This window comes from Ptiloglossa arizonensis, chromosome 8, assembly GCF_051014685.1.
Source record: "Ptiloglossa arizonensis isolate GNS036 chromosome 8, iyPtiAriz1_principal, whole genome shotgun sequence".
NCBI lineage: Eukaryota > Metazoa > Arthropoda > Insecta > Hymenoptera > Colletidae > Ptiloglossa > Ptiloglossa arizonensis.
In genome coordinates, this window is record NC_135055.1 from 23,843,851 (window position 1) to 23,871,737 (window position 27,887).

Below are 27,887 nucleotides of genomic sequence, written 5' to 3' on the forward strand. Positions count from 1 at the left end.
TTCGCGGTTGCGCTAATGCCGCGGCATTACGGATCGCACGGATCTTTATTGCACCGGTTTCGCACCGGCCGAGAGTAGACCGTGCTTTTTAACGACGCCGGAACTCGTTTTACCCTGAAAACCGTGACCGGTTCGACTACGGCCGGCCACCTGCGCAGTATGTAAATGCGCGACAACTAATTTCTAATTCGCGACCGAATGGATTGCGAACGGTTAGCGCGTTTCCCTCTCTTTCCCTCCGCCGCGTATCCGCGCGGAAAGCAACGATCGCTCGACTTTCGTCGTCTTCGTTCGCCTTCGCCTTCGCCTTCGTCTTTGTCGATCGATCGGAAACTCGACGTCTCGCGACCAACTTCTGCCGTCTTTCGATCGAAAAAACCATTCCACCGTGGACGCCGGAGCGCGTAAGTCGTCGGAAAACGAACGACGCGACCGTCGGAGCTCCACGGGGTACGTTCGCCGTGGCATCGACGCCTGCTTCGTCTTTATTTATCGTCGCGACTATTTTTTTTTCCGCGCGCACTGCGCGGAAAATTACGATTCGAGAGGGACGACGTTTATTCGCGATGCGAGGCGAGGCGAGGCGAGGCGAACCGAGCGCACGGGCGCGCGCGAGAGCGCAAACAGCCCCGCACCGCCGTTCCTAATAATTCAATAAAGCGACGCGCGGCAATAATTATTCCACTTGTCCGATGCAATCGAGCCTGATTGGAGTTAACTGCGCCGTGTGCGTGTACGTATCGAGCGGAGCAAGAAAGTGTATAAGCTCGTACCGGCTCCCTGATTGATACAGATGACTACATCCGAGTGATGTGTGGGCCCCGCGGAAGGAGGCGCCCGAGAACAGGTTCGCGCATCCCCGCGAACGCGTCTCGAACGACGGAAAAACGCTCCCACGGAGTCGCCGACGGTGCGCTCCGACAGGTGCGAGATACTTGGATACCGCGTCCCGGAATCAACGTCGAGTCGTACAGACCTCGAGTCCGCCCCGATCTCCGGGAGCGAAGAAAATTCTGCGAAAACGGACGAGTTTCTCGTCCCGTTCGATCGCGTCGCGAACAACCCACGGAACCCTGGAAATCCCGGACCGGTGATCGCGGACCGATCGAGTTACGAGACGAGACGCGACCGCTTCCATCGTAACGATCGTCCGCGGTCCGGGAGATTACACATCGCCGGAGCGAAGGAGCGGTGGAGAAATCGGGCGGCAACTTCGCGCGGATTTAATCGGACACGGTTCGCCGATCGGTAACGAGGAGGTGTCGGCGAATTCGCGAGATCGCGCATCCGCGAACGCGAACGCGAACGTTCGTCGACCGGTTTTTCGGCGTCGGTTCGCGAGTCTCGCGAATCGTTGGGAAATAGCGGATAATTACGGTCCTCGTCGAGGAGCTCGTTCGCGGCGAAGATCCGCCTCGTCTTTTGTTCGAACGCGGTGGCAAAAGTCGATCGACGTTCCCGAGAAAAGTTCGCGTCACCGGGCGAGCTCGTCGCGCGATTTCAAAGTTGTCGATTTTAATCGATGTCCTCTCCAAGACCGAGCGCGCGCCGACGCGGTACTGCGTGCGATGCATCACGCGATGCACCGTGGAATGCGTGCGCGTCAAACGTGATATATTCGCGATGTTTCGATTTAAAACTGTTTACGACGTCGGAATAGCATGTTCGATGCCCCTTGTTGCGCGCCACGAACCTCTTCGCGTTGCATCGCGTTGCATCGCGTTGCATCGCGTTGCATCGCCTCGATCGACCGGTCCATTAGGGATCGTAAAGGCGTGTCAATCATCCAGTGTATATTAATAAGCAACTTCCTGTTGCGCGTCGTTCGAATCGCGCGCCACGGCCGTTGGACGACGCGCGCGTCAATTCCTACCCGCTCGTCGAAGTCACCGCGAGTCCGATACCTCGGTGCGCCAGAACTCGATCGTATCTCGAACACGCGGAAACAGTCGAAAGCGTCGAAAGCGTCGAAAGCGTCGAAAGCGTCGATGAGTACGCAAAGTTCCGCGTTCCCTTTCGTCCTAAACGAGCGTAGGCGTTTCGAGCAAATATTGGCAACCGTTCCCGGTCGAAAGAAACGTCGCCGTCCGACGCGGCGCGGGAAAGTGTTACGACGCGTCCTGCGAGGCGACCTTGGCACGGCGTGGAGCCGGGCGTTGGAACGTTTCGCAAATTGCCGGAAATTTCCGTGGGAAAATGCGCGTGCAGTGTCTGCGAGCGCGGCGACTTACGCTCGACGAGCGCTCGGTATCGGGTGTGCCCGGCGACCAGCCGCATCCTCTGACACGGTCCTGCACTTACAAACGGTAAATGCGTTTCGCCGTCGATTTCCGCCGCGCCGCGCCGCGTCGAACCGCACCATGCTCAAAAATACTCCGTACGAAATTTTACGAAGCGATCTCGAATCACCCGGATCGATTCGACGCGCAATTCGTAAATCCGGAGTACTTCTCCGTGCCCCGCGGCACCGACCGGGAAAATAAAAATAGAAAACTCGTTCTCGAGAGGGGCGCGATCATTCGCCAACAGGAAGCGACGATTTACGTTCCTGGACACCGCTCGAAACCCCTGTTCGTATTCTGCCGGCAGGTGTAGCGTTCACCCCCGTAAACGACCGGATATTTTCCATGTCGGTACGCGCGTCACCGTAGGAAACGGTCGCGCTGCAAATTAACGCGGCGCAACAAGTGCGACTGGTGGGTATCAGGTGCGCGCTCCATCGGAAGAACACGGTACACGGCCGTTGAAGATCGACTTTGCGCGTGACCGGGACTCGTCCCGATGGACGGGAAAAACGATACCTTTCCTCGCGCCTCGCGCGTATACAGTGTTCGATACTTTGTCCTCCGAAAAGTCTGGAAATTTGGTAAACAACGGCGATATCTTTGAGATCGCGAACGTGGCGAATAGCTCGCGAGACGAAGAGGGAGAGAGACTCGGTTCGGAACGGGAACGATCGCGCGGCCACCTCCAGGTTGTTATCGCGACCGTAATTATCGAGGTAGCGGTATTAGCGGCTCGAAACGAAGGGGGTCGATAAGGGCGAAGCGCGGAAACGATGATCGGCGTTAAAGAAAAGCGAGCGCGAACGCGAACGAGTGGATGCATCGGGTACGTGGCCGGTATCAGGTGCAGGGCGTAGGATAGGCAAGGCAAGGCAAGGCAAGGCAAGGCAATGCGAGCCAAGGCAAGGCAAGGCAAGGCAAGTCGAGCCACGGTGAACGCAGCCGTTGCTCCGGCAAGGCACGTGAATGAGGTCTACTCTCTCGAACGTACACGATCGGGCCGAACGTCGATCGGGTATCGCGCGGCATGCAAGGAGGCGGGTCAAGATTTATCTAGCAAATAACCTCCTGTTGCTCGCACGTACCATGTGTAGCAAAAGTTTCCGAGCCGTTCGCGTTACACCGTACCGCGGAACCACCCGTTTCGAAAAACCAGATCACCGCCTATCCCAGCTTCCGACCGAAAGAATACCTTGCCCCCCGTGTCACGGTCTCGATTCTCGCGTACAAGCTCTACGTCTTCCACCTCTTCGATGGAGAAAAGGGAAACGAGAGACCCGAGAAACAAACAATCGATAAGAACCAACCAACGAACGTACCAACGAACGCACGTTCTTACTCCGCCTCGAGTGTTCGACCGGGTACTTACTTTCCCGTGATTTTCTAGAACGAGCGGTAACTCGAGCAATAACTCGAGACTACGCAAACGCGTTGTAGCATCCTCTCGAACGAAAGTGCAAGTAAGGACGTCGCAATTAAACAACCCCGCGCCCCGACATCGAGGAGCGACGTCCGTGGGAACGTTTTCCCGCCTGAAACGGCTCGCGACAGTGTTAATTACCATCTTCGAAACGAAGCAGCTTTTCCTTTTTATCCGGCCGGGGCGGCGCAAATTCCCCGCTGAATCGCGAAAGAAAGCGCCAGGACGCGCACGACGAAAAATTCTCACGGCGAGTTAAGAGCAGCTAATTGGAAGTGCACGCCGCGATAATACGATCGCTCGATAGAGTACGCCTTCTTTCGCGAGGCAAGAGGACCGAAGAGATCCAACAATGACTCGCAGATACCTTCGGCTCGAGTGACTCTCCGATTCGATTCGATCTGGTGCAACGTCTCGGAGGAGATTGGGAGCAGTCGGGGCCAGCCAACGACGAACCGAAAGTCAGCGTCTTATCTTTCGCGGTCGCATTAATTAAGATCCTTTGTTCGCGTCCCGCGAGGTTCGTCTCTTTACCGGGAAAGACTTTGAACGCTTTCGACGAAATTTGATCGCCGGTGAGGCTCGTTTTCCTCCCGGTTGGCCGAGATCGATCGAAACTCCGAGTAACGATCGATTCTTGTTTTTCGATACGGGAAATCGTTTACGCGAGACGCGTCGCTAACGTTTTCTCCGCGATTCGAATACGCGTCTTATTTACGGGTTTTATCAATACGTATAACCGTAATTCGGTATACGCGTGGACGATCTCGCGCGAAACAGCGATAAGCGTTTCCTTCGAAGATTACGTATACGCGGTGGATTTTCTGAAACGGGCTTAACGAGGCGCTGTCTTAACAAGGTTGAGAGAGAATTCAGCGCTCGTCGCACCTACCGCTCCACGGAACGGTTCGGAAACATGCAAACCGTGCGTACACGTATATACCTACACCGTCCACGTCGCAACGAATCCTCGTAACATTGCCCGTACGGTTACCATCGTTAGAACGTAACTCGTTTTGCAACTCGCCGCTCTCGGTTTTTCATGCTCGCGCAAACGTTTCCAGGTGTATTTAGATTTTACAAGATCAACTGGTCGAACGTGTCGCGCGACTCGAATCAATTTCGCGGCTCGGTGGGCGTAACTTGAAACTCGCGTTAACGTTTCGTCGATTCGGAGAGACGAGGACCGTGCACCGAAATAGGCACCGGGTCCCGCTCCGTTCCATTTTTCGCGAACGAACTCGATTCGACCGATTATACACGGTCCAAGCTTGCCTTCCGTCTGTATTCCGAGTTTGATCGACTCGAGGGAAAAAGCGTAGATAAATCGTCGATTCTCAATGGAGCATTGTTCGACGCCGACGAAAAGGGAAAAAATACCGAACGAGTAAAAAAATTTCCCTTTCTCAATTTTGCACGTAGCCGCTAAGAAGCGTAGCGCGAGAGAGGAACGCCGCTTCCTCCTTCTTCTTCTCCTCCTCCTCCTCCTCCTCCTCCTCCTCCTCCTCCTCCTCCTCCTCCACCTCCTCCTCCTCCTTCTCCTCCTCGTTCTCCTCCTCGGGGGTTGTATATCTCCTCTGGAAATTCTGTAGCGGTCTTAACGAGGTGCCGTTCGACGGAACTTTAGCACTCGTGGCACGCACCATTGCGCCAAACGGCCCGAGTATAGAACGCGCCGCTTGTTTAACAATCATTATTTGCGAGAGCCCGTGGGTATCCGACGGTATCGGGCACAGATCGGATCGAATCTCTTTGCGGTTCGATTCGACCGTATTGTATTCCTTCCTCCGACTCTTTCCTCGTGGACGACAGCCACGGGTTCGAGAGATCGGCCCACATAAACCACCTGGTCGCTTATTTTTTCCCCAACCGTCGTTCTCGTAATTTCCTGGAAGCCCTCTCGAGCCTCGAATTTTCGCGATTCGGCTCTGTCGAATTTTGCGCGCGCGTAAATATCCCCAGCGTTCGGTGGCACCCTCTCGGACGCGAGTGACCAACCATTCGACGAAAACGACGCGCCCTTTCTCTCGTTCCGAGCCGATTTTCGTCGGAAGGTCGAACGTTTATCCTCGACCTTGGTCGGCAATCGTAATTCTATTCCGTCTATCGGCTTTCGTCCGCTACGGTCGACGAGACGGACAGCGGCGCAACGCGGACGAAAAACGTCAAAGCGACCTGATTTTTCCTCAATTACGCCGCGACACCGGGCGGATGCAAGTCGAGTGGAAAAAAAAAGAGAGGAATTTGACGTCCGTTCGGCGCATCCGGCGCGGGGAACCCGTGACGCAATCGGGCTCGAGAGTGAAAAGGAAAGGCAGGACGAGGGTTCGACAATGCAGAACCGATTTGCACGAAATGGTTCTGAGAAAATCGAGCGTTCGACGAACGCGGTGCTCGAAACGATCGTTTCTCGCTCGCGGAGAGCCCATCGATCGTTTCGAGCGATTTCGGCGCGAAGAAACTCTTACGGTAGCGAATTTCCGACCGGTCGATTATTCGCTGGAAAGCGTGTATTCGATTCTCGCGATCGAACGGCGCGTGTGCTCGCGGCCGTTTTCGGAAACACGAGCGATCCAGGAGAAGTTTGCCGCTTCGCCGTTGAACGGAGCAACGACGAGCGTCGGCCGCGATAAAAACCTTGTCGACTTCCTGTGCCACCCGCCTTCGACCAAGGTTGCCTTATTACGCGTCAGATACTCGTATCTCGCGGGCTGATCGACCGGCCAAGGCTACCCAAAAGGAGTCGCTTCGAGAAACTCGGCGTCCACCGAACGACTCGTCGATTTTTCGAGGTGGCGCGCTTTCGATAATTACCACGATCGAAGGGAACGCCGCGACGAAACGATTTCGGGAGCGAGAAATCGCGCGATCGAGGGAAATCGCGGTATCGCGTTTCTAATTTAAAAAGGCCGAACTTTCGCGAACGTAAAAGCAAAGGTTTGACGAGAAGCGGTCGACGGTCGGGCGCGCTCCTCGAAGCTCGATCGAGGCGCGAGCTCGTGCAGCCCCGTCGTTGAAATCACCGAGCGTTCCCGATACAGTTCAATCCCCGTGTCGTCGTTTTCTGCTCCGCCGCGACACCGGCAACGAGCGTAATGGAATAGTAATTGTCGCCGCGACGAACGGTAATCGCGCGGAGCAACACTCCCGGCGTATCGTCGGGAGTACGAGAGGATATCTCGAGCAGGACTCTCTTCCTGGTGGCGACGTTAACCGCCCAAGGCGCGTTGCCGCGTTCGCGCGTACGCGCGTGTGTTACCGATCCACGTGCTCACGCGCGCGCATTAACTCGCTCGTGCGTGCAAAGCGCGCACTCGCTCGCTCGGTTCTTCGTGCGCGTATATCGCGAGTAATTGGCGAATCGATAAATAAACCGACCTCCTCGGGGAGGATAATATCGAAGTCGTTTCTGGGTCGAGGCGTCTTCTTTTCCGTAGCACGTGTTCGTTAGTCGTTCCAACGTCCAACGAATATTTTAATCGAGGAATTCTCCTCTACGAAGAATCGGACTTTTTTACATTTATCGCGCGACTCTTGTACTCGCGCGACGAGCAATTAAGATATCGATCGCGGAAAACGAAGCTCGTAATTGGCGAATCGACGAATAAACGAGGCGCGTCGCATCTGTCCGTTAGCCGTTCGAATATTCGAACAAAAAATTACCGATCCGGCGATAGATTCGCGGCGGTGAACATTTAACTCGCGTTCGTTGCCGCTACTTTGCGATAAATGCGAGCGACTCGATCGGGATTGCTCGGCTTTATCGCGGGATTCTCGTTCGAGCAAGTGTACGAAAGTAGCGCGAGCGCGGAGCGGCTGCCGCCCTCGCAGCGGATAGAAACACTTATTTTACATTACGAGTCGAGCCTCGGACTGTCGGCTACGGTACGAACCGGGGAGCGCAGGGCGAGGAGGACGTCGAGAGCGGAGGTGGTTCGTACGTGTGTCGGGCACACCGACCTGGAACTAAATAGGCTTCGAGTCGAGCGAACGGACGGACGGACGGACGGACGGACGGACGGACGGACGGACGGACGGACGGACTGGCGGACGGACGGACGAGCGGACGGACGAACGGACGGATCGCAAAACATCCATTATTTTTACGCTTTAACGCGATCGAGCGCGTCTCGTCTCGCGCGAGATTCCGATCCGTGGACGTGTCGGATCGACGACGCTCTCTCGAATTTTCGGTTTCCCGTCGCGACGGAGAATGTCGCGCAATGTTCAGTGTCCTCCTCGAAAGAGAGCAAAGCATTCGCAACCGGCGAGTTTCGCCGTTCTCCCGAAGCGGAGAATTTCCGGAGGAACGCGTCGAACGAATTTGTACGTTGCTGGTTTTTTTACGACGATTACCAATTGAAATTTACGCTCGCTCCGAATCGTAAAATCGAGAAGCGCGACGGGAATCGGGTAGCGTCGAAAATAGAAAGGAATTCGCTTCGAGTAGCGGCCGAAGAGACGAAAAGAGAAACGCGATCGGATAACGCAGCGGCGCTGATATACAACACCTACGTGGAACAATCGTCGCTGAAAGGGAAAAAGAAGGGCACCGACGGCTTTAAATTTACGCGAGACGCATAATGGGTCGGAGTAGCTGCCCAACTACGCGCACTTGGACCGTTGGACGTCAAAGTCACGCGTCGTGCTCGAAACTCGACACCTTTGTCACCGTGTCTTTGTAAAGAGTCTCTTTGCAAAGAGAGGCCGCGTTTCCACGTCGCGATTATCTCGCGTCGTTCGGGCGAAACTTTCTTCTCGCCCCGTTAGCTTCGATCGAGTTCGATTCGTCCCGCTCGCCTTCGAAGATCGTTTTCGAGAAGCCGTTGTCCGAGGCGTCGGTCCCTCGACGTTGCCTCGAAAACTATTCGGGATACGAGGAGCACGAGAGGGATGAGGAAGAGGAGGAGGACCAATCGAAAAAAGTGCGCAAACGCTTCGCGATCGTTCTCCGTCGGTAATCCTCCGTGGAATCCGGCGTGACGGTAACGATATTTCTTCCCGAAATGGGCCGTAGGTTTCGTTACGTCCGAATCGAGCGTCGCCGGACGAGCAAAGAAGCGCGAACGCGTCCCTGTGTTTTCTCGTTCCCATGCGCCGACCAGCGGCACCAGCATCCGGCGATCCGATAAATCCCAGAATAATAGAAACGCTCGACGAAGCGGAGTCGATATCCTTCCTGACGCCGCAGGAAACGATCGCGGAGCGTCGGCTGCCCTCGAAGTCGGTCATCATCGCCGGCGAATCCAGTTACTTCTCGCTCGGCTCCGACCGGGAATCGATTCGTCTCCGTCGGGCATAACCGATCCGCCGATATCGGTCTTTCCTGCGTTTAGGCACGTCCACGGATTTCACCTGTACACACCTGGCCGGGCGTAATCGTCGTAACCGGCGCACCTCCTCCGTTCGCGAATGAGACGTCTCGCGACCAACCGTCGGAATTTTTCACGCTCGTCCCTCTTCTCGTTCTTCCTGTTCCTGTTCCATACGCGCGGTCGGCTCTTCGTTTCGTTCACGGTTCGGCGGTGAACGTTCTCGTATCGTCGCGCGACGGAGGAGAAAATTTCGCGCGGGCTCTGTCGTTCGATATCGGTTTCGTTCGCGCAGCAGGGAGGATCGATCGTAGATTTTCTCAGCTTCCTTTCGTCGGAGAGGTGGACGGCCGCAAAAAGCTACAGAGGTCTGCGGTAGAGGACTTTCCCATGAAGCTAGGGCGGAGGACGCGGGGCAGGATGTGCCAGGACCGATCAATTGTACACGCCGGTCTCCTTCTTCTTTCCCTCGCCGGTTCGCTTTCCTATTTTTTCCCCCTTCTTTTTCTCGGCGCGCTTCCGCGCTCGAAACCGCTCGGCGGTCGGTGCGTTCGAGGAACGGATTTCGCGAGTAGAAGAAATTCGTCGCCGATGATGGTTCGCGGTGGTCGTTTTTCGCGCAAATTCCAAGGCGCGCTCGAGATCCAAGAAAAGCAAGGTTCTCCGATCGAGAGCGCTTCGTATGCCGGTCGCGCGACTCCGTCGTCCAGTTTCCCGGTTCGAAGATCGCGAAAGCGCAAGAAACTGCGCCGTGGATCCACCGCCTCGGTTATCGGGCCGAGATCGATAAAAATGCAAGGTGGCGCGCGGCCCGGACCTTCGCCGACTGTACAAGCGGCCACGCGGTAGGGTGGGCGGACTAGCAACTAGAAGCCGACCGAACCGAACTGGACTGGCAAGGTACAACGGGCCCAGTAACGCGCAACGCGCAACGCGCAACGCGCGACGCGAAACCCGCGATGCTCGACGTCGGAAGAGAATCTCCTCGAAATACGAGAAACTCGATAGCCCGTTACGATCGCGACCGATCGAACCCGATTTACGCCGAGGAAACGAAAACTCGGACGAAGCGCCGGACCGCTTCTCGCGGCGAACCGGAGCCAGGATAGATGCGACGATCGCGCGCCAAGATAGAAAAGTTGTAAAGCTGGTCGAGAAGTCGAGAGTCTCGGAACGGCTCGATTCGTTGCGTGCAGAAACGCGCGGCTCGCATTCGAATACTTCGATCTCTATCGAACGGATGCCACGCGTTCTACCGCAATCATTTTCGTAACGTTTGGATATCGCTGGCGAGGAATTTAAACGGAACGACAATCGGGGACGTTGAATCGTCGCTCTCGCGCGGAAGGATGCGCGCTCGGTAATTTTGCGATCCGCGAATCGGCGAAATTCGTCGAACGTTCGCGATCGTTCTCGCGGATAAATCATCCGAGTGGTCGGGATTCGTCCCGACCGGTCTCGCTCGACGGGTTCGAGCGCTCTTCGTCGTTCGCCGATACGCTTAAAAAGCGATTACTCGCAAAATAGCAAACCCGACGATAAATTCAACGACTCCGTCGGAGATCTCTATCCGGCATCGGCTACCGTCCGTTCCTCCGTTCGTCCGTTCCCTCGGCGACCGGAGAAGAAGACGAGGATGGAAAGGTTCGGGGTCGAGGAATCGGCAGATGGACTAGCGGATAATCGCGGAACCGGCGTTTATATAGAATGTAGATGCAATCACCGGGCAGCACTCGAAAGCGGAGACCGAAGCTCGGGCTCGGCCAGATGCCGTGGCCGATCTTCGGTACGTCGGTGGGATGCACCTTGGTGCCTGTTACCTGCTACCTAGCGTTGCACGATGGGGACGGGACCGAAGGGAGCGACTCGGGATTAGACCGAGCGTGGCGCGTGCCACGGGTTCCACAGGTGGCTCTTTAAAACTCACTTATCCGCCTCCTTCTTCTCTCTTTCTCTTTCTCTCTCTCTCTTCCTCTCTCTCTCTCTCTTTCTCTCGTTGCACACCGATTCCTTTCACCGACGGAAAACCGGAATTGGAAGCGCGACCCCTTCGAGAAACGGTCGCCGATCCGCCGACCGATATCCGAAACGTTCAACGGAACTCGGGGAAGAACGAGAGGACGAGTCGCGATCTCTGTTTTCTCGCGGTCGAAAACGATTCGAGTCGAGAGCGATTCGTCGTCGAGAAGTTTACCGTCCGAAGCGGACTCCGAGGAGAGGGGAAAGATCGCGGATACGACCGATCCTGTTTCCAGCGAAACGAAACGGAAAGAAAGAAAAAAATAGAACCCGTAGGAAGTCCACGATGTTACAGTTAGCCGCGTGTATAATCCGCCGATTATCCACCTGATCCCGGACGATCGAGGCATTGTATTCTTTCGATCGAAGTCTCACCGACTACAATGAATTTGTACCGTACGGTTCCCGTTAATGTACGCGAAACGGCGAGAAAAGTGACAAAAATCCGAGTCACGGAAGCCGCGTCACCGTGACCGAGCCCCGGCAACTCGGTTCTTTCGTCGCCTCTTTTCGACTCGCGACCAGTTCGAATCGCCTCGCGGAAGAGAGCACGCGCGCTCGGGAGAGGAGATTTCTCCGTTCGTGTACGCGGGAAACGTTGCGATCGAGAGATCGATCGAGCCCGCTCGCGCGAGCACGGCCGGGCGATCGCCGCGAATTAATAACCCGTTAAACGCGCACGTAACACGGGTGCGAGGGAAAGTTCGAATTAGCAAAACCAACGTCGCTCCGACGTGTCACTTAACGTTACCGGCAACGAGTTACGCTAATGGAACAATAATTAATGCAACTCGTACGGTCGATTAAGCGTCCGGGCCCTCGATCTCCGGGAGCTGCGGAAATCGTTCTCCTCGCGTGGAAGCTCGCGATTCCGCGCGATTTTCGCCGATCGGAGCTCGATCGACGCAAGGACAAAGGCGATCGAAGCCGGGTAACGGCCGGTTCGAGATGCCCGCGGGACGAGATCGGGGGAAACGCGTTTACGAGACCTTCGTGACCGAAGCTGCTACTATGACAAATCCGCGCCGGCTACCGGAAATTAATATCGACTTTTTGCTCGCCGCCGGAATCGGGACCGAAGTCGAAACCGCGAGCGTTCGGAGCGATTTTTCGCCTCCGTTCCCCCCTCGTTCGAACCGGAACGACCACTCCGAGCGAACCGAAACCCGGCCTCCGTAAAAATCGGATCCGCGGTCGACAGGGTGGATCGATTCCTCTCCTTCCCTCCTCTTCGACGCGAACGATCGCGGGAACGAACCTCGTCGCGTGTCCGATCGCGCCTTCCGACCTTGGAATCGAAAAAAACTACCACTCTGGCCAGACGGCCAGGGTAGACGTTAAAATTCCTATTCGTTCCTCTTTCGTTCGGGCAACAATCGGGTCGACGAAACGCGAATCGAACAACGATACGGTAGCGGAAAGACAACTAGGGACGGGAACGCGACGATTCGTTCCTCGAAACGGAGCAAACTTCCCTCGAATCGGTAAACTGGCGGCAATCTCCGCGTTTTTGCGCAACGAAAACTCCAAGGAGTCGAGAGAATCTAATTAAGCGGAATGCGATCGGCGTTTCGGTCGAGGCGTAAAAACGCGTTACGGAAAGCGGCCGTTCGAGCGATCGTTGATCCCGGCCGATCGGCGAGTTATTCGCCGGCGATAAGGCGAACCATTTTGCGGGAATTCGCGCGATAGATGGTCGCGGAATACTTGGATCGGTAGAACCGCGGGCCGAAAATCGCGCTCGTCTTCTCGCTGGAAAACCGGAATAGGCGGTCCGAGGGACCCCTAGACGGCGTAATCGCGTAATCGCGGCCCGTTCGTTTTCCTCCTCGCTCGGTCCGCCGGTCGATGGGAAGTCGCGAGTCCCGGAACCGGAATCCCTCGACCCCGGCCGGTCGCGAACCGCGACCGATCGCGTACGTACGCCGTACGGCGTAAACGCGTTCGCGTATCTTACGTGGGTTGCTCTCGCCGTCTCGCCATGCTCCAGTAGGCTCGCGGATTTTTGTTCATTAACGAGACACCGCGCGGCGCTGGATCGTCGACCGCTAAGCCGCGCCGGGATCAACGTGCACGCGCGTACAGCGACCGATAACGATGCTCGGGATTTACGAGCCGATCCCCGATAAAACCGCGAACGCGCCGGATCGCCGAACGATATCGGTGCCCGGGTCAATTGGACACCGTTCGCGGAAAATCGGTCGCAAAGTGGATCTCGTTATTTACGTCGGTGTTCGAACGAGATCGGATCGCGAGGCTCGTTCCTTTTTCGTTCGCGCTCCTACGGCCGGAGGAGCGTCCGAGGGTTTTCGATCGGGTCCGGCCCGTCCCGTTTCGCGTCTCCGAGTCTCCGAGTCGTCGAGTCGCCGAGTCGCCGAGTCACCGAGTCGCTTCGCGACTTTACACCGACCACTGTACCCCCGGTATTAATGTAGATATATGCGTTCGCGAATTGCTCGTGCACCGGTACCACGTGCGCTCCCGCGGTGGCCAAGTACGGGTAACGGGGTTAATGAGCAGCGGAGAGATCTTTTTGTTGGCTGAAAGCTCTCGATCGAGCGTCGATGCTAATCCCTTGGTTCGCAGATTGCGTCGACGAGGAGGAGGCTGCGCCGCGGCTGAATATTCATGCCGGTCGGGTAGATCGGTGGTCGGTTCGCGAAGCCAGAACACCGCGCGAAACCCGCGTCGATCGGGCGTCGGCTCGATACGCCCGCGATAATTGCCGGACGATCGTCCTCGACGCGCCGTCTCCCGAACGGTTCACCTTTACCGCCACGAACGACGGACCGAGCCGAACCGAGCCGAACCGATCGAAATTAACAACTCCTCGGTGGATCGCGCGCAACTTTTAAAAGGCGAACGACGCGCCGCGTTAACGACCGTTGCCGGTTTCCGTGTTTACGATCCAACCGGCCACGTGAGAAAGAATGCAACACGGAAGCTGGAAAATCCTCGTAACGCTCCTCCCGTATTGATCATCGCGGGGATGCCGGGCATTCCATCCGGCGATTCGAATAAATCGATAAAGACGACCGCGGGCCCGGGGAGGATCGAGGCGCCACCGCGGGCTGCCGGATTCCTCGGAGCTTCGAAATCCCACGGGCGAGCGAATCCTTTTCCAGGATCCCATCGGAAATACCGAACGCTCGCGTTCGTTTATGGACCGACCGGTTGCATAATGTATGGGCGTTTTCGCGCGAGACTCGCTGCGGTTTCGAGCGTTAACCTCGCGAACGCGAGGACCGATTCCACCGTAGAGACGAGCGTTCGGAAGCGTGTGCGCGTTCACCGACGCGGCCGGAGTTGTTCCGCGCTCGAGCAATTTCTCGATGCATATTGTCACGCGTTGTTAAGCCCCGAGAGCACCGCCATTACCGCTCGGCCGCTCGGGGGATCCGACGGCCGCCCGAGAAAGACGAGCTGGAAGAAGGTAGCTGCACGTTCTGCCGGCTACCGACCGCTCGCTACCGCATCGCCCCACCCCACCCCCCCCACACCCCCCTCTGACTAGTTAAACCGCCGACTGTTACCGTTTACGCAAGGGGACCGCGATCCTCGCGTTCCCGCTTCTGGCTCCGCTCTTCCCACGAGATCGGTTGCGAGCTTTGCCATTCGAACGAGCAAAGTCCGCTCGAACGAGAGAGCCGAAACTCGAGCTCGACCGGAACCTAACCGACCACGCGCGAGAATCCTTCCTTCTCTCGGTGAACGCGGTTCCGCGTACCTCGTTCCCGCCTCGATGTTTCCTCGTCCGAACGGTCGAACCAGCGGGGGCTAGTTAGCGAGGCGAGCGGTGAGCGGTGAGCGGTGAGCGGCCGTAAACAATAGTTTTAGCGAGTGCGTGGACGGAGTGGCCCGACTCCCACGGTCGCGGAGGGAATCGGAGTCTCGGCCAGGCTGGTCTTTACGCGTACTTTGCCCGTCGACGACTCACCCACTTTGCTTTACTTAAGCCCGTTCGAGTCGGTGCCCTCCCCTCGCGCCTTCCTCTGCCGAACGATCGTCCGGCTTTTACTCCCGACGTTTACTCGGTGTTCTAGCCGCGTTCCAGGGTCCATTAGGAGGGCCCCGCGTTGCCAGCACGAGCCCCCCACCCCCGACCGTACCGAGCCGGAGAGAGAGCGAGACCGGGGTACCCGATCTTCCGAACTACGAGCTAAACAATCATCCTCGTCCTCATTTCCGATAAGTTCTCCGGCTTTTTGCTACCCCTCGAGAGCGGCTTCGGCTCGCCGGACGCTTTCCTTTCTTGCCGGTTCTCCGCGTCGTTTCGACGTGCCCTCGTTTTCTTTTCTTTCGGGACGAGAACGGAGAAAACACGATGATCGCCGCTCTCCGGTTTAGAAGACGGTTCGCGGTTGTTTCGCGACGCGGCGGGTCGCCGGGTCTTTTTCGCGTTCCGGTCTCCCACGCGGCCGCGCGTCCGATTCGCGAACGATTCGCCAACGATTCGCCAACGATTCGCGAACGCGGCAACCGTTTCGAATTTCACGGACGATCGGCTCGACCGAGAACAACTTTCTTTCCGAACGTGGAATCTACGAGATTCTCCTTCGAGAAGAACGATCGTGGCGGTGCGACATTGTCGGTGATCTTGGAGATCTATTAGCGATCGTCACCGTCGCGGCTCCGCTCCGCTCCGCTCCGCTCTCGTTCCGTTGGTCGAAGGCCGCTGGGAAAGGCGATCCTTCGAAGGTTCGTCCGGGTCGGGAACCTGGACGAGCGGCGAAGGCCGAGCACGGTCGAAATAACGCTTCATTCATCCTTTCGTTCATTCGGGAATCACCGGTGGCTAGCGGGCCTCTCGTCGGCGGCCTTCTCGGGCGTAATAAGCAAAAAAGATCGGGCCGCCGGGCCATTACGTAGAAAGGAACGAAGAAATCATCTACCGCGCGGGCGTAAAAACCGTGGCAAAGGCAATTCTACCGCGGTCGGACCACCGAGACTTATTTTTGTGCCACTCTGCACGCCCGCGACACGGTGCCTTTCGTCGATCGCTACTTAGGCGGCGAGGGAGCATTGTCTACGGTATTCTTGCGGCGCTCGTCCCGCCGGCCGACCGACCAGCACCATAAGACGGACAGCGGGTAGGGGGAGTCACCGATCGAGAAACTGTGTTACCATTTCCTCGAAGGATTCTAGCGGCAGGCCGTCCGGCCTTCCTTCCACCTGCGGTGTCCGTAATCGAGGAGAAAAAGAAGGGCGCATGCTTCTCGCGCTTCGGGTTTTCTTCCCGGGTGTTTTGTTTCCCAACGCCTTGGAATCTTTCTTCGCCGCGCGCCGAACGATCCCCGCACCGTCGGAATTTCGCATCTCGCGATCGAGATCGTCGAATCCGATCGCGGCAACGATCTCACCGCGAAACGCGAACGCTCGCTACTCGATCGCGGCAGCTTACCCGTTTCCTCGATTTCCGCACTCTATAGTTCGATTTCGTGTTTCGCAGAAGGAGACGAGGGGTTGAGCAGACGCCTCGTCCGAATCGACGGGCTGCTGTCCGAGGCGGAGGAGGGTGGCGGCAGACGAGGGTTGGAAGGAGGGTGGCGTGCTATGATCAGCATGGAGCTTCCGGCGCACACGACGCAGCACGGTGCTCTTCACCTGGGGGTCGGGGTCGGAGTAGGGGTCAACCCAGGTGACCCAGCCGGAAGTGCCCTGGCCGCCATTCATCCGCATCCTCAGGACCCCCTAGCCCTCCACCACCATAATCATGGAGCAGCAACACCCGGAGGTATGAACGAGGACTCCAAGAAAAAACGTATGTTTCTTCTTACGAATCCATTGTCCATTGGTCTTTTTTTAATTCTAGAATAAGATCGCAGGGAACGATAAAATCGAAACGAGAACGGTGCGTCGAACGCCCTGAACGCGGAGACGGTCGAATTTACCACGACCGGATAGAAAAGTGTCCCTGCGATCCTCGAGTCGAATACCGTTGCGGGACACCGATCGTCCGACGTAATTTTCTTATCGCGCGTCTAGATGCTTCGAAACCGATTTATTCGAGGACCCTCGGGATCGATCGTTTCGCCGGTTGCCGGAACAAACGAGTTTCGAGGCTCGAGGCTCGAGGCTCGACGCTCGACGCTCGACGCGGAGAACGCGGAGAACGCGCGATCGATGTTTCGTCGCCGTAATTGGTCTTCTTCTTGTCCGCGTTGTCGAGTCGATGTCCACCCGGTAAAAACGATCCACGGCCGATACCGACGCTCGCCGTCGTGTATCGGCACGCTTCTTGGACGTTCCTCGATCCTTCTTTCGTTTCTTTCCTACCCTTCGAAGTCGGCCGTGTTCCTTCGACGAAATTTCGAACCTCGAAACGTCCATCGCGTCGTCGCGACTCGACGTTCCTCGTAGATACCTCAGCGTACTCGTAACGAGCAACTTTTTCCTTTTTCTCTTTTTTTCTCGGTAAAAGAAAAACGCGAGCAACGGGAGGAGAATCGAGAAGAACTCGCCGGAAGCACGGTCTACGCGATTCCGTATACACCGAACCCGTGTAAAACAAAATACGACGATCGAATCTCCGGCGTGCATCGATAATTATCGATAGTCTCCGGTGTAATCACAGGCGCGACGGTGAATTTTTCGCCGACGCTCGAGCGACTTAGCGACAGCTAATAACGCGGTTGTATTTCTCGTGTAATCTCGAGCCAATAGGAATGTTGCACCGGCAAAAAGCATCGGGCACGTGCTCCGCCGGAAAGCCTCGATAAATCTTCGTCCACGCCGGCCGATGCTTCTATTACGATCTCGCGCGATGATGGTGCATCGCGCTCGCCGAGGCAGCTCGGAATTCGAGAACACGGTACGAGAAAACTTTCCTTCGACGCCCGATTTTTCGAACGAGGTATCGATGCGGAATTCCTGGAGCGATCCGCGCACGGTGTCCGTGAAAATTCCTGGACCGGCGAACCTTTTCTTCGGAGCGCTCCCTTCGGTTTCGGGACATTTATCGTAAACGCGAATCGTACGCGTTCTTTCCACGGAATAAATTCGTTTCGAGCGCGCGGCGCGACCAACGAAACTCGCGATTGTTCCCGTTACGGGGGAAAAAAACCGGTAAACGAATCGTTCGTAGAGCAAAGTTTTGCCCATAAATTTAGTCGTCTCGAAACATCGAACTCAAACAAACCGAATCGACACCCTGGAATCCAGTTATCCAGAACGCGAGCCGGTATTATCGGAGCTGGAAATCGTTGCTAGTGGGAGAACCAGCAAACTCCTGTTATAGGAACGTATATACCAGTTATCTGAACTGTCTTGTCCCCCGACAGGTTCGGATAAATGGAGTTCTACTCGTATGTACTTTGGTCGAACCTCCGGTGTCTGGAGTTCGAAGTCTTCCGCGTAACAATCGTCGGTCCTCTTTTCCGCGTTGCGGAGGAGTCGAATGGAGGAAATTTTACGATCGGCGTTATCCATCTTCTCCGTAGACGAATGGATCCGCTTTCGGACGCGATTTGTCAATTAGGAGGAAATTGAAGATGATTTACGGCGCAATTGGCCGACCAGTCGTTCGACGGTGTTCGCCGAGGAAAATTTGCACGCTCGAGCGTAGGTACCGGTGTTATCGATTCGACGAATGGAGAGTGCAACGTTTGTTTCTTTTTTCTTCTTTTTCCCCCTACTTGGACCGGAGCCGCGATCGATCTCGAATTTATAGCCTCTCGCGAAGAGAACGGTCATCGTTTCGAGGTAGACGAAGCCAGCACCGTTTCCGAGCGGGCGTTTCTTTCCTACGGTTTAATTTCTTCGATGGAGAGGCTTCCGCGCGTAAAATTCCTTCGTTGGACCGTAACGATACGTTCGATGCGTTGCGAGCTCGTTATCTACCGGTGCTTATCGTCGCATCGATTTCGAGTTAATCGAATCTTATCCTCGCGGGACATCGAGCCGATCCTTCGTCAAAGACCGCCGGAACGAGAGTCGCGTGAAAGGCCTCCTTGTTCCGTACGGAACAATCGAGTTGGCCGAAGTTGCTCCGAGTTCCTCGGCAACGATCTCTTCGAGCGCGCGAACGCTTATACACGGTGTGGTGCTCGATATCGGTTCGCGGTCGCGTACCGAAAATATCCTCGCCCGCGTCTACTCTTTATGGAATTTCGCCACCGAGGCTCGGAATCGTTTCGAACTGGCAAACGATTCGTTCGTTCGGCATTTTCGTATCGCGTTTGCGCTCCGCGGAAGGTCGCTCGGGCCGAAATATCCCGCGAGGCTCGAGATTGTTCTTCGAACGTCGAGTACCGTTCGGTTCGCTAATTGTCTCGCCGAGGACGCACACCGTCGTTCGTTTCTACGAAGCCACCCTGTACAGAGGCGCTCGCTGGCGCGCGCGCACAAAGGGCCAGGTGAAGCGGTAGTTCTCCGGAACCAGTGCTCGCACCGTGGACTCTCGTCGTGGTCGAGTCGCGTACACGTATATAGTCGTTCCGGACGCTGGAAGAGAGTGGCGCTGGTTAAGGAAGATGAAAGGCCGCCGCCGTGGCAGCAGCCACTTGCACGGCATCGGCCGCGGTAAACGGACGAAAGGGAGAAAGCCGGAGAAAGAGCCAGAGGATGATCCAGGAGGGGTCGTTGAATCTAACGATATCGAGTATTCGACGGAAAGAGTCGCGATCGGCTCCAAGACCACACGCGCGACCACTCGCGACAAAACGGTCCCTTTTCTCCGGTTCGATGTGTTCCGTTCGGCCGCGGCGGTACCGCGATTTCGACGTCGAGGATCGAACGGGATTCGCGACCGGGACCTCTCGAGGATCGCCCGAGAATCTATCCGGCGTTTCTTTCGTCTTCGTCGTCGATGATTTTGCGGGAAAAAACCGAGCGCGTTCCAGTCGCGGGGCAACGGAAGTCCTCCAACGGACAAAAAAACCGACGATGATACGTACAATCCGGATCGAGGTAACGCGTCTTTCGTGGAAAATTCTTTCGAACGGAGAATTTTCTTCTCGCGAGGTTTCGTCGCGTCGTCTTTGTTTCCGTCGGTTCGATCGATCGGTTGTTTGCTCAAAGACGATCGGTGCCCCGCGGTCCGTTCTCATCGGGCAATCGTATCGAGGTCGATACTAATTGCATTTGCCGACGTTAACGTTAACCTAAGCCTTTGTTGATGCAATTCTAAATATTTGTCGTCTCACGCTGAGCGACGTCCGACCATTCGAATTAAATTGATCGCGCAGGACCACCTCGGGGCATTCTACCTGTATCTCGATCGTCGGAGATCGATATCGTCGGACTCGCGTCCAATGACGAGAGCCGAGGAAGATCGACTCGATAGCGACGAACAAAGTCCATAATTCACTGTCAATCGACGAGCGACGATCCGCCTCACTTCCTTATTACTCCAATTTCCTCTCCGGGTTTTTGCCGAGAAATTTCCATCGTCGCGCGACCGGAACTTTTCGCCGTTGCGCGTCCGCGAACGAGATCGGCCGCCGATCGAAAAATCGCGAAAACAAACGCGTCTACGAGAGGATACCGCGCGGCCGTCGACGGTGCGCGAATCGGGTCCCTGTGCTCGGTTCTCGTTTTCGATCTTTCGATTCCTCGACAAACTCCAACGGCGCGTGGTTATCCGGTCGCGTTAATTCGTAATTGATACCTGGCCGAATGCAGCGAGCGCCGCGCACCGCTCGCTCGACGTCGCGGGGAATTATACGCTTTACCGACCTCGCGATGCTATCGTTTCGCCTCCCGGAGACCGCCGTCCAGTTTTACCTCGACTTTGTAATCGCGTCCGATCGATCGGCGTTTCCCGATCCGCAACGGCCTGGAAAAGTCGTCGACGGAGTCAGAAACGGTCCGTTTCCAGCGAGACGCCCCGCGGAGGGAGCAACGGTGGCGGCGGTGGCGAACGACCGAAACTCCAAACAGTCCGTTTCGTATCCGGTCTCGACGTTTGCGCGCCTCCGAGCAAAGTTCCCGGAACTCGACGATTCCAGGCGATGGCTCGCGTTCTTCTTTCGACGGAGGGAAAAAGAAATCCGCGGCGAGGCGTTGTTCTTTCGGTCGGGTGCCCGGGGGGATCGCTCACGGGGATTCCCATCGTGGCAACCCCGTAACGGAGTGACTGGCAGCACGATATTTCGCTGCGCGCGTCTGTGTTCGTCTTCGGTAGGAAAACGTTCGGGGTGAGATAGCGACGGGTTATTTATGGGGTTAAATAAAGGAACACAGCGCGATGCCGCGATACCGGGCACCGGTACAAATAGGTTGCAGCTCGCCGTTACGAGCCGCTATCGTTCCCTCTTGCGACTCGTCGTGATCCGCGATGCGCAACATTAGAAGTCGATCTTTTCGCGCGAACACGGCTACGCCCGCGAGACGCGCTCGCCGATCGTAGATCCATCGACGCTCTCGAATCCCGTTTTCGGCGTACGGTGACGCGACGATCGGCCCCCGATTCGAAATTCTAACGTAAGATTTTGTTTTCTTTCTTTCGAACAGATGACGGCGGCCACGGGATGAACCAGGACGGTGAGTAGAACAATTTCGTCGAGTCGCGGGTGAGGGACATCGCAACGCTCCGCGCTAGAAGGGGAGCCCGAGCGAGGGTAGACTCGAATCGCGGATATTCGATCGAACGAGTTCGGACGTTAACGCGACTCCCGTTATCGGCGATACCGTTATAATTAAATGCACGGAGAACCCAGCGAGGGTTATCCGACGCGTCGATTGCTTTATCGGCCACGGCGATCGATCGTGAGAAATAACCAATTATCCTAACACCCGTTCTTATCGCCGCTTACGCGCTAGGACGCGCAGCTTCCGCAGCGATCTAATTGGCCCGACATCCAGGCGAACTTTATTTTCAATCCGCGTACGCGGCCAGCGTCGATAATTTATCGCCGCGGCTGGATTCGACGGAGGCAGGAGTTATTAATCGTGCCGCGATAAATGACTTTTTCGCCGGGTCGTCGAGATCGCGTCACTGCCCGAGCAAATATATCTTCGAGGGATCTGTCGCGGGTCTATCGCGACGCGAGATCGATACAAAGTTGCGTTTCAACCGCGGAACAATTAATCCAGCCGCTGGAAGCACGAGAGCCACGATAGTGTCGACGGGGGGACGATAACATCTGGAATGTTGGCGGTATTCCGTCCAAGGGAAACGCTCTCTCGGTATCGGCGTTCCTTTTTCTCGAAAAATTTCGAACGACCGATTCGGAAAAGCTCGCGGCCGCGCGCGTTCTTAGCCCTCCCCGAAAGCGGAGGATCGTGCGAACCGCGACGCTCGGTGGATTTGAACGCGGGGCCCCGTTCCATCGCCATTTTAAAGGAGGGATCTCACGAGTTTATCGAGGCTCTCGATCGGGCGCGCGGTTGCGAATCGCGCGAGCCGGACGGATAGCTCTGCGAAACACGTCGGGCAGCGCGCCGCGGATTCACCGTGGCAGCACAATGTTCGCATAATTTATGCCAAATGACGCGGACAACGCCTCGGTGTGTGTACACGCGGTTCGCCGCGGTAGGTGGAAGGTGGAAGGTGGTGGATGTAATCAGAAGTTTAAAGGGTAAACGGTCGTAAGGTGCGAGGCTAGCGCGAGACCCCTCGAGGTCTCTCGCCGCGCTCAATATTCAACAGGTATTTACATTCGCAAATTGTTTACGTCAGCCCACGATGAAATCTGTCAGGATTTCGTTCCCTCGGCGGCTTAACAGCCTCCACCTTCTTTCTCCTCTTCCTCCTCTTCTTCTTCTTCTTCTTCTTCTTCTTCTTCTTCTTCTTCGGCTTGGTCATCTTTTTCTTCTTCTTCTCGTTCGTCTTCTTCTTCTTCTTCTTGGTCCTCGCCTCTTCCTCGTGGCACCGCGATGCTCCGTCTTCTTCTCGCGTTCTCGCGTCCCCGGTCGTCCGCGTCGTTGGCGCGAGCTGCCCTCTTCTCTCTCGCGCGCACCCTTCCTCCTCCGGCCGGTAATTACATCTGGGTATTAATCAACCGTACGTCGAGAACGAGAACCGCGAGATCTTGATTTTCGCCGCTCGCCCGCGCCGCGTGGAACCGAGGCCGACGCGATCCCGAGATTCGCGCGGTTATTAATTTATCGAAGACGCCTGGTTAGGGCGGAGCGCTTCGATTTACGGAGCGACGGACTTTGCGCGTCGCGTCGATTTCGCGGCTTCGAAAGCTTTCGGAGCTTTTCGAAAAGGAGAGCGCGAGGATTGGACGCGAGCGAGGCCGAGAATCGATCGAAACTCGCGCCCTTTCACCGGTGTCGGGACTCGCGCGCGGTATCTCCGACGACTCGGTCGTTTTTGTTCCCTCGTTCCGTGGACCCATCCTCCGTTCAAGTTTATCGTCGGTCGTTAATAGGAACGCGGATTACACGCCGGGCGTATTTGCGCTCGGCGGCGGCGGCGGCGGTGGTGGCGGCGGCGGTGGCGGTGGCGGCGGCGCGGTTATGCCAGGCCGGTCCTAATTATAGCGTAACACAAGCGTACCGTATGCCGCGCTTACGTAATCTCGCGATAATGCGGCTCCAGGCTCCCGCATGCCTCGCCCGCCGATCCGAGCTATTCGCGCGGCCGTGCCGGCATTATCTGCTCGCCTAGGATAATGACATCGGCCACGACGATTCGCGCGCGCGGTCGTAAAAATCGAGTCGAGAAAGCCCGCGATCGCGAACATTTATCGAGTTTGTAAAATTCTACGTTCGAGATCTCTCGTTCGTCCGAGCGTCTCGCAAAAGAGAATCGACGACTCGCTAATAAATACAAATGCGCTCGAACGGAAAAGCGAATGCCGTCCGAGAAAGATGTTCAGCGCGAAGCATCGACTCGCTCGGTCGCTGATAGCGGTCCGTGGTAAATGATGATCGCGCGAAGAGACTAACGACCGACGATTATTTCGAGCGTATTCCGGGTCGAGCAACAAAACCGCGAAAAACTCGCTCGGCTCGGCACGGCTCGACACGGCTCGGCTCGGCTCGGCTCGGCTCGGTTCGGCTCGGTTCGACTCGGTGGTAGTCTCGCGCGAGGCGGCCCCCGGGCGAGACGCGTTCGTGCTCGATTTCACCGAGATCGACTATTTTGTTGCGCGAATACGAACCGGGCGAAGCAACGCTGCCTACCGTCCGTCGGACGATGCCACCGCCCCGCACGATTCAGGAAGCGAGGTCGAGCTGCCCCGTTCCATCGGAGCGTTCCTTCGTCCGCTCGTTTCCTCTCTTTCGCTCGCGCTGATTAGCGGCAGCCATCGCGATAACATCGATCCGACCGACGACCTTTGCGATACCGCGTTATCGGAGGATCTCCGGGCACGATGAGTCATCGAACGAGCACGGAGGATCGTAATGTCCCGGACGCGTCTCTATTGAAAACGATCGGCGTCGTGCACGCGGAAAAGAGCTCGAACGGCGAGTCGTTCGCGGCTTTACGGCTCGATGCGCGGTGCGCGGTGCGCGGTGCGCGGTGCGCGGTGCACGGTGCTCGTTCGTTTTACGGATAAGCGGGAGAGATTTTCTACTCCGGTCGGTTATTCGTCGAAACTCGCGCTCGTCTCCGGACAGCGTTCAAGAGGGTAAAGGTTCGAGGAGTAATTTTATCGGAGTCTCTACGATTCGAGCGGTCGACGCTCGAGCCTGCTGGAAATTTGCCACGGCGCTCGCCGCGGAGACCGCGCGGACCGTTGTCTTCGATCCGTGAGCGGCGCTCCGCTCGGCGCGCAACCGGCCCGATAAAGCGGAGACACGCTCGACGATATTTAAGCCCCCGATCCGCCATAACTCTCGCGAGGGAGCGTTTCTGCGATTCGACAAAGTAATACGGCCGGTTCAACGAGCTCGCTAATCAACAAAACCGTTTCTCCGGCGGCCGGCTCTGTCCGATCCACACACCCAGACCGCGGCGTGTACGCGCGTTCCGTTCGCCTCTCGCGCCGTAAGTGGTACGTACCACGCCCGCGCACGCGAGAACCCGCTCGGATACAACCGGAGGGACAGACGGAGCGCGGAGATAGAGCTCGCGCGCGGAATGATTTGTATTGCTAAATAATCAGCGCCAGTTGTCTAGGATACTGGTTTAATGACGCGCGCCGTGCCGGGGAGCCGCTACGCGCGCCTCGACGGAGAGAGTTCGACCGTGCCAATTTCCACCGAACGCGCCCGTGCAATTTCCGACTCGCCTCGAATCGTTCGAAATCGAGACCCAGGAATTCCGCGCGACTCTTCCCTTTTCCGCGGCTCTGGCGCGTCTGGACGCCGAGATACCATCGGTACGAGCGCGGCGCACCGGTCTGCGCACAGTCGCGTCGGTATCTGCCGCCGGTTCCATCGCTTGCGCACGCGCGCGCGCGTCTACGAACAAGGGTGTGGCTCGCGGTTCGCAACGGTATCATCGTAGGCGCGTACTCGCTCCTCGAGCTACCGATTTTTCACCGATCGGAGTTTTCGAGGCTCCTCTCGTAACGGCGAAGACCACCGGGACGATACGAATCATCGGGGCGTACGCTCGATCGTAAGAAAGAACGGACCGGCGAGTTCGAAGATGCCGGAACCTCGAGGCGGGCGTCGACGAAATCGGCTCGGCGACGGTTCCCCTTCGGACTCGTTGGTTGTCGCAACTGCACTTCCTCCGGCTCGTTGTTTGCGCAAGTATCTCCGCGTACTACTCGAGCATTACGCAGCGACGTTTACATCGGCAGAAAAGCAGGTACATTCGAGGTTATTATCCGTGTGTAGGTACCGGTACCGGTACCGGTCGGTCGGTCGGTCGGTCGGCCGGCCGTGCTCGCGCGCGCGTTGACTGCGGTCCGGTGCCAACGCGGGTTAAGCGGAGAACTCCGCGCGAACGACCGCGGGCTTCGAATTAAGTGGCACCGGTTGCCGATCGAACGCAACGCGTAGGAGGCGATCGTAGATTCGGAGGTGGACGGGGCCGATTTACGGACAACGAGGGACGATCGTCGCGCTCCTTCCATCGGTAATTAACCGGGACGCGTTGCGTAATCGCGTTTCGGGAGGCGATTTCTCCGCAATTTACCACCGAGGAGCGGGTCCTCGCATCGGAAATTTTCCATCGGAAGGTAACGGGCGTTGCTCCGTCGGCGTTTCGCAGGCGCGGTCGATCGATACCGGATTCGTTTCCTCGCGAAGGAACTCGAGAGGCCACCGCGCGCCTACCACCGATACGAGAAACTCCGAGCAAATCGATGACACGCGGCCGGAGCCGGTGTCGTCGGCCACAGCGGCAAACGGCAACCGGCAACCGGCGACCGACAACCGGCAACCGGCAACCGGCAACCGGCACCCGTGCAATTATTCCCTCCTGTCTCGTCGTTGCGGTTAATTATACGCGCGCGAGAGTCTCCTCTTTTTCTTTTCGCCCGGTCGCGTACACCTCGTTATTATCGATAAACCGAGCCGCGTCCGATTCTCTCTTTCGTCGAGAATTTCGACGAGCCGCGTTCGCCGAGAGATCGACGCCCGATTCCGGATCGACCAATAATACAGATCTCAGCCGGCTGCGGGAGAAAGTAGCCGACGAGTCTGGAAGGTGGTCGTCTATGCCGAGCCGAGTACCCGAGACGCCGTATTATCCGTTAACGATCGCGATCGTTCACCGGGGGATCGACGAGCTCGACGGACTCGACGGGCTCGACGAACGTCCTCGTACCGATCGCACCGAGCCGATACGGGAAGCCTCAATTAGGGATCGAACTTTATGTTTGCTCTATGGAAATAATTCGCGTCTCCTTGGTTTCTTTAACCTTGTACGGGAGCCTCACCTGGCGAACGACGCTCCGGACGCTCCGATCCGACGTTTTCGTGTCGTTGAAAATTCTATGGTATATTTTAACGTCTCGCGTGCTACGCTTTTACGACGAACCTCGAATCGATAAGCGGCGAGCTCCGGTTACAGGGCAGCCTCCGCATTATTTTAATTATGCCGGATAAGGGGTGATGGACGACGAAGATAGCTCCGAGAGCGGCGTAACGGTCGACGGTTAAGGGAAATTCCTCCTCGCGATCCCGCGATCGCGCGATCGCGCTATCGGCGTCGATTTTTCACCCCTTTGTCGTTCGGGATTACCCGCGTTACGGTTCTTCGACTCGTACGAAACTCTCGAGTCCGTGTCCGTTTTCGGAAAACGGAACCACCCGCGAAAGAGTTGATTCCGATCGGTAAGATCGGGGCACGTCCCTCGCGAGGTTCGTTACCGCGGTTCAAAGGGTTCCATCGACTCGTTCGCAGTGGGCATTGCTCGTCGGCTCGACCGGTCCGTAGAGCAATCCGTGGGGCGCCAGAGCATGACGCCATTAACGTAACGAGGCCACACGTTGCACCCTCGCGAGCACCGAACTATATCAGCCCCGAGTGCTTCGGCTCGCAATAGACTCCTAGACCTAGACCTCCGTCTAGTGGCCGATATCTCGCAATCGTACCCCGACCGAGGACCGCGTTATTTGCCCGCTACTGTCCGAACGATCGACAAACGACCTTCCCTTCCTCGCTCGTGGATTCCCAAGGTGAACCCGAAAAGTGCGGGCTCCTCCTCCGTATTTACGCGCGCACCGGGCACGTGCACGCGCCACGTGAAACCCGACGAGTTCCCCCGTTGCTCGCGCCGGTTTTCCGCTCGAACCGATCGCGAACTGGTTCTCGACCACCGAACCGTTCGATCAATGGCCGACGCGTTTCTTCGGCGGTTCGGTCGTTTCGTTCGCTCTCAGATCAACGGACTCGATCGCCGCGAACGGACGGCCGAGTGTCCAAGTTCCCCGTCGCGTTCGCGATACCTCCGAATTCGAAAAGAGTCGGACGAGGTTCGAGTTGCGCGCGTAAGCCCGATTTCCAGCGAGTATCCGAGTGCGACGAGGTAGAAAGTGTCGGTTCGCCCGTGGCGAACT

General features: G+C 56.9%; 1 protein-coding gene across 1 annotated transcript in view; it reads left to right on the forward strand.

Moving 5' to 3' along the window:
* Sv (paired box protein shaven) overlaps positions 1-27,887 on the forward strand; it is a 91,347-nt gene that overhangs the window by 2,878 nt on the left and 60,582 nt on the right. The window contains exons 2-3 of the mRNA XM_076318133.1: positions 16,486-16,797; positions 21,489-21,518. Coding sequence (XP_076174248.1) covers positions 16,590-16,797; positions 21,489-21,518 — 238 coding nt within the window. The 5' untranslated portion in view covers positions 16,486-16,589. The remainder of the gene's footprint in view (positions 1-16,485; positions 16,798-21,488; positions 21,519-27,887) is intronic.